At 52.6% G+C, this 6,637-nt stretch overlaps 1 protein-coding gene and 1 non-coding gene across 2 annotated transcripts; one reads left to right on the top strand and one right to left on the bottom strand.

Annotated features, from left to right (window-relative positions):
• The first annotated feature begins 786 nt into the window (after positions 1-786).
• On the top strand, positions 787-859 carry TRNAR-CCU (transfer RNA arginine (anticodon CCU)). Its single transcript has one exon. It is a non-coding gene; the product is annotated as a tRNA-Arg (tRNA).
• A 1,703-nt stretch (positions 860-2,562) lies between these two features.
• On the bottom strand, positions 2,563-4,865 carry MRPL58 (mitochondrial ribosomal protein L58). Its single transcript, XM_059864495.1, has 6 exons — positions 4,676-4,865; positions 4,216-4,252; positions 4,041-4,100; positions 3,348-3,430; positions 3,074-3,243; positions 2,563-2,798 (listed from the first exon to the last, which is right to left on the bottom strand). Exons 1-6 carry the CDS (start codon positions 4,838-4,840, stop codon positions 2,714-2,716), a joined length of 600 nt encoding a protein of 199 aa, XP_059720478.1. The 5' UTR covers positions 4,841-4,865; the 3' UTR covers positions 2,563-2,713.
• Between the last annotated feature and the right edge of the window lie 1,772 nt (positions 4,866-6,637).

Genomic DNA, 6,637 nt, shown 5'->3' on the forward strand with positions numbered 1-6,637 from the left:
GCTGCAAGGAACGTGCGCATTAAGCTGATTTAAGGTGAGCTTTCCCCCCGAGGCACCTTGACAGTGAGGGGGAATTCATACCCCGCGGCGGGGTAGCTCTTGTGGGGAGGGTAAAGCGGGGCTTGGAACCGGTGGTGGGGTGAAGTCTGAGTCAGCCTAAGGCCCGTTTTCATGGGGAAAAGAAAGTGCAGAAACAACACATGATGAAATATCTCATACTGCTAGTTGAGTTATTGGGCAGCTTGGGTGACATTCAGTGTTTCGGTGGGAAATATCAACCCACTGCCCACCCCTCTCGGAGTGCGGGGCGCTGCAGGATCCAGCCGAATAGTAGGAATTTAAAGTTCTGCTGCCACAAGTAGAACTCGGGACTCGAACCCCCTCTCATTTTCTTACAGGGAACCTCTGGAATCTCTGCTTTGTCCACTCGGCCACGACAGCGGCTCCACACCCAGGCCTCCGCTCTGTCTCCGCGGCGTCCGGGGACTGTTCTGGGCTTCATTGCACCTCGAACCGGCACCGCCAGCTCCCGAGGGGGCCAAGGGGGCTGCGCGGAGATGTCATCCACCCCCGCCACATCCCCACCTCGAGGCTGCGTTTCTGAGCTGCGCCGGGAGGTGTGGGAGATGGACGGTGCGGGGAACGAGGCCCCGCTCGGGGGACTGTTCGGACCGGGGCGGTCCCGGAAATACCGAACAGGACCCTCCCAATCCTCAGCCACAGCTCGCACGCCCGCCTGGCTAAAGAGGAGTTAGGTGACGGCACCTTAAAAAGTTTTTCTGCCGAGCCCCAGTGGCCTAATGGATAAGGCACTGGCCTCCTAAGCCAGGGATTGTGGGTTCGAGTCCCATCTGGGGTGACTCTTTTCCCCGCCGAGGATCCACTGCGGGCCGGGCTGTCCCGGAAGCTCGAGACCCCTTCAGTTCAGCGCGGCGGGACCGCCGTGCGCCCGGTCCCGCAGTCCCGTGCGGCTGCCCTGCTCTCCGTCAGTCCGGCATTTTTCGGGGTGTTAGACCAGGGGCAACCTCGCAATCTGCTTTTAAACCCTGAAATCCCCAGCTCCTACACGACCCGGTGCCGCGTGCTCGTCCAGGGTTTTACACCTTTGCTTCAACCGAAGTTCTTCAAATCGGAGGGAAGAGAGCCCCGAGCAGCGGCTGACCCTGGGAGCAAGGTCTCCTGGGGATGGGGAGGCTCGGCTGAGGCTGGTGCTGTACTGGATGGTGATGGTGGGAGGACGTTCATTGTCACAAAAACATCGGAAGCAGCGACATCCCCTTGTTTGTAAAGGGCACGGCACAGCACAGAGCTCCAGACATCTGCACCTGTGAGAGAGGTGCTGGCAGGGACCCCCTCCCATGCTCAGGGAAGAAGGGGATTCACCATCCCTGGAAGTGTTCAAAACATGTGTGGATGTGGTATTTGGGAACATGGTTTGATGGTGAACATGGCAGTACTGAGTTGGACTGGATAAATCTTAGAGGTCTTTTCCACCCTGAATGATTCAGTGATTCCTTGCAGAAAAGCTTGCAGTGGGGAAAAATGTAAAATGAGGTGAAGTGTGAGATGCTCCTGGTGCTGAGCAGGAGTGCAGAGGCCAGGGCAGGGCTTTCTGGCATGTCAGGATGCATTGGAGTGCTCCTGCATCCCCTCAGCATTCCATTTTGGGGAGGGTCTGGGCTTTGAATGCCGTTTTTGCAGAGGGAAATATTCTATCAGGGGAGAGCTCAAAGCTCCACTTCCAAATACAAAGGGGTAGCAGAGCTGTGATACTTCCATGTGCCCCAAATTAACCTTAGGGATGACTTCCCTCTCTTATTTGGGGTTTTCCTAAAACAGATCCACCTCTCCCCACACCAGGTGGGACTTGAGCCCACAACCCCTGACTTAGAAGGCCAGTGCCTTACCATCAGGCCACTGGGGCCAAGCCAATCATCAAAAAAAAAAGGGGTGATTTTGATTTCTTTAACCTCACAGTAATCCCACTTGGCAATGGTGAAACACATCATACCACAGAGCTTCATTCTCCTTTAACAGTGCCCACTAATGAGTCTGGAGAATTCATCCAAAGGATTTTGGTGTCCCACTTCAAAGCCCAGAAGCCTCCTGCATTTACAGGGTGGGTTCTATCTCCTACTGTTGAGATTTCTGCCAAATTCCTGATGTGGCTTTAGCTTAACTAAATTATGTGCTTTGTTTGGTTAGACAAAAATCAATGAAAGGAATAAAGCTGACAGGAAGGAAATAGAAGGAAAGATACAGGAGATACTCTATGGGATGCACTTGATGATCCTTGAGGTCTTTTCCAAACTTAATGCTTTAAGATTCTATTTTCAACTTAGATGTGTTGTTGAGACTGCTTTTACTCTTCCCTTTCTTTCCCCAAAAATCTAGAGTAGCTTTCTGTTCAGCAGAAGAGGGTGCTTTGACAGAGCAAAGGCTGCCTGAAGAAGACAAAGAGCATTAAAAAAAGGAGTGGCTGACAAAAATCAGAAGTTTTAGTTCCTCTCAAATGTGAACAATAGTTATTCTGAAAAATTATTCACAAGCCATCACAGTGTATCACTGGCTACAAAAGAAGATGTTAAATATGTTTATTTACACTTTCAGGCTATTTTTATTCAATCCAGCTCATGAGTTTAGCATCATTAACAGCTGCCAATACCACTTCTTTCAGAAGATGGAATGCCAAGGGCTTGGATCTCTGCTGCTCTCAGTCGAAATCTGCCTTCCTGCTCTGTTTTATAGTTGAGTGGATTTTTTTCTGTCGTAGCCGTTCACGGTTCATTTTTTCCACCCTAAAACAAAATCAAAAGATCCCTCCGTGTACAAAGAAAGCATTTAAGTTTTCAACTTTTGAGATCTGATGAACTAACAACCATCCTCGGACAGAAAAAAAACAGTCCCCGTTCTGGGACTGTTAAAATCTAAGCCGTTAAAATCTAATGGATCAGTGATACTCCTTAAAAAAGGAAATTTAAAGGAGTATGACCAAAGTTGTTTAAAAATGCTGCAAACTAAATTGTGTAATGTCATAGCCTGAACCCAAATAAAGAGCATTCAATGAAGATACCTCTCTATGAGTTTCTGTGTTGTCTCCTTAGACACCACCCTGGGTTTCTCGATGGCCTCCGTGACCATGGCCCGGATTTTGTCCAGACAAATTGCCATATTCCTGATCTGGTAGCGACTCTCCTCCGAGGTCACAATCAACTCACCAGCCCGGTTTATCTTATTCCTGTGCTGAAGGGATGGGAAAACGTGCTGTGACCACTGAAACCTCGTTGGAACTGTCATGTTCTGACACTGAGACATTGAAAACGTGGTTGGAAGGGGAGGGTTGGTACCATCAGAGCCATTTTCTGTCTCACAGCTTCGGGAATCCAGTCGGCCGATGCCAGGTGGAACCGAACCTCAGCCTTGGAATTCACTGGGAGGAAAAACGGGGTCTTTACTTCCATGTCACAGCCTGCCTTCCTCACATCTGTGAGGTAATTCAGCCTGATCTCTGCTGGCTTTCAACATGGGATGATTCCATGATGCATTTCCTGAAAGGTCACAATTCTTTTCTCGCTGTATTTTTACACACCACTCCACAAGACAAACTTGTACCTGTCATGGTATTTGACTTTCTAGACACCACAGAATTTACTGCCAGCCACTGCCTACCTAATTTTTAATGGCAGAACAGGCAGTATTTTAAATTTATTTGATTTATGCTGAGAATTTATAGCAGAGTGAACATTCAGAATCCAGTTGGCTCTGTTATATTTGATCTATAGGTAGAGGTGGTGTTACTTGTGACACCTGTAGCAGGAATGATCCCTGTAAGTGTTCCTAGGAGCATCAAACATGTTAGTGCTGGTCTCCAGCACTCTGAAGACTCAGAAGTTGTGTTAAAATGCAGGATGATGACAATGAAAAGTAAGTGTCCAGCAGCATGAAGATGCTGTTTAACTTCAAGTTCTCAATATTGTGCCACATGATACAGAAAAACAACCGAAAACGGTGATTTTTCCAAGGGAGAACCTGTTCCTCACCTTTATTAACGCTCTGTCCGCCGGGGCCGCTGCTCCGGCTGTAGGACACGGTCAGGCGAGCTGGAAGAGAGGGGCAGGGGCTGAGCCGGGACGGGGCCGTGCTCGGAGCACCGACTCGGCGCCCGGGGGGCTGCCCGGCTCCCGGCACGGGTGTGCTGGGCGGAGGGGGCCTCACCCATGGGGATTTCGAGGGCAGGCGGCTGCAGCTCCTCCTGGAAGACACATCGGGGACGGTGTCGGGGGGCCCCGGGGGTCTGGGGAGATCCAGCGGTCCCCGCGGCCCCTCGGCCGGTCCTGCCCGCCCGGGCACAAGGGCTGGGAGCGGGACGGGGCCCACCACCGGCGGCGGCGGCGGGGCCCACCACCGGCGGCGGCGGCGAGCCCCACCCCTTCCACTCCGGCACGCATCCACCACCGCCAAGGCAGCGCGAAGCCCCGCCCTCTATCTGACCCCGCCCACCGCACCACCCTCGTGCTAACCCCGCCCGCCCAATTGGCACCGCCCCTTTCTAAGACCCCGCCCACCCAGCGTCAACCCCATGAAATCAACCCCGCCGGCCTGCTGTCAATCAACAACTAAACCCCGCCCAGACGCCGTCCCTCGTCGCCTTCCTCTTTCCCCCCGCCCCTCTGACCGTCGTGCGGGCGGCTTTTCCGTCCTGCCGCGGAGGGTACAGCTTGTCCAGGCTGTGGGAGCTCCGGTACTCGGTGCCGGCGGCGGGCCGCTGCGAGAACCGGGCGCACAGCAGCGCCAGCCCCGGCCGCGGCCGACACAGGCCCCGCAGCGTGTGCGCCGCCATGTTGGCCCCCGCGCTGCTCTCCCGCCAGGCGTCCCCGCGGAAACGGCGGCCGCGCGTCGCGTTCCGGGGCGGGGCGGAGGGATTAAGGGCGCGATTTGGGGGGGCAGACGGGCTCTGTGGGGTCTGTGGGGATGGAGCTTGAGCGTGTGGTGTCCGTGCTGGGGGTCTGTGGGGCGGGGAGGGGTCTGCAGCACTAATGGGGGTGCCAGGAGAGGAGGATGTGTGGTGTCCTGGGGGCACCTGGGGCCTGTGGGGCACCGCGGGGCTATGAGGGGGGTCAGGGGTGGCTGTGGGGTCTGTGTGTCCCAGACCTGCGTGGTGTCCGGCGCTGAAAATTAAAATACATCCAGCTTTTTCATGTTTTGTGTCGGTTTTGCACCTGGAGTGCTTCAGTTTTTACATTTTTGTCCTCTCAAGAATGCTAAAGAGCTACATACAAACACACACGTCTATATACACAAGTATTTCTTTGAATGCTGATACAGCAGCGGCGGATGTAGGATGCAGGGAAGTGAAGCAGTTGTGGAAATCCTTCAGCTTTTGCTCTTGTTGGAGCTGCCAGGCTGGCTTGACAAGAAGGGTGTGCGTTCCAGAGGGGCAGGGATTTCTATTCCTGGCAGCAGGAAAATGCATAGGCAGGGATGGACTGTCATTTGCTCTGGTGTTTTGACAGGAGCTGACAATCTCTTATTTAAAACTGTGGATGAAGCCAAAATGGGTGTTCAGAAGCTGATGCAGACTGTGTGACTGATCTGAGTTCCATCCAGATAATGCATTTAAAGTCAAGGAACTCAGTCCTCTGGAGGGAGCAAGTCCTGGACATGGATGGTTCTCTGCCCTGGCTGCAGCTGGGCAGCTCAGGGCCACAGAGGGCTCCTCACTTTGTTTTAATGGAACTTCAGAGTACTGGAGTTCTGCTCCACTGCCCTTGTCCAAACTCAGCTGAAAACAAAATGCTAGAAGGAAAAAAACCCGGAGCTATTAGAGACAAACCATGCCATCTGGTGACCTTAATTTCTAACAGGTAAATATTTGTGATTTGTAGCCAGAGGGATGGGTATAATACTCAAGGCAGAATGACTCATTTACCAGCTGTTGTCAAACGTGTCTGGTGGTTGTTGTGCAGGAACACCCTCCAAGGACAGTGCCTCTGAGGGAGTGGGAGAGGAGCTGGAAGGTCACACAGGTGAAGCCAGACCAATCTAAAAGGACATTTGTCTGGTTTTGCTTCATTGCTTTTGCTTCATTCCCACACTGTGTTGGTCCAGAGAGCCTTGGTAAAAAGCTGGGTGATCTCTGCTTGGATGGTTGGAAACTGCTCTCCCTGTCAGGCAGGGCTTGGGATGGCAATGTCCGACTTTGGTGTGAGCCAAGAGAGCCAAACCTTTGGCATTCCTGCTGGAGAAATGAACTGCCTTGTCACTTGTCCTGGCTGAGAAAGCCACCTCAGCACCTTGGTGGTCAGTGGTGAGCAAAAGCTGACAAGAGCCATCCCAGACACATTGAGGGAAAGGCTGAGGAGTCCAAGGATGCAGTCACTCCTTGGGTGAGTGAGGGTACAGGCTGTTAATCTATGAGCAAAGTCCCTCAGGGCTTTGAGGGTCTTTCCAGAAAGTCTCAGTTGCTGTAAGAAATGCTGAATCCTTCCTTTAGGGAGCTCGAGCTCTGTAAATCCCTTGAATTTGTGCTTCAAGTGGCCCCTCCCTGTTTATAACAACAGGTGCCCTTCTGAAGCATTATTCCAGTGAGAAGCCAGGCCAGATCTGATGGAACTGCATGTGTGTAAATGCCAGCTTT

This window comes from Haemorhous mexicanus, chromosome 20 (genome assembly GCF_027477595.1).
Source record: "Haemorhous mexicanus isolate bHaeMex1 chromosome 20, bHaeMex1.pri, whole genome shotgun sequence".
Lineage (NCBI taxonomy): Eukaryota > Metazoa > Chordata > Aves > Passeriformes > Fringillidae > Haemorhous > Haemorhous mexicanus.

Bases quoted from the DNA above. Each gene is read 5' to 3' on its own strand.
- MRPL58 (XM_059864495.1), bottom strand. From the start codon at position 4,840: ATGGCGGCGCACACGCTGCGGGGCCTGTGTCGGCCGCGGCCGGGGCTG. The intron at 4,101-4,215 runs GTGAGGCCCCCT...CCTCTCTTCCAG, and splicing joins TGCCCTCGAAATCCCCATGG to CTCGCCTGACCGTGTCCTAC. The intron at 2,799-3,073 runs GTATCTTCATTG...ATTTTGTTTTAG, and splicing joins ACACAGAAACTCATAGAGAG to GGTGGAAAAAATGAACCGTG.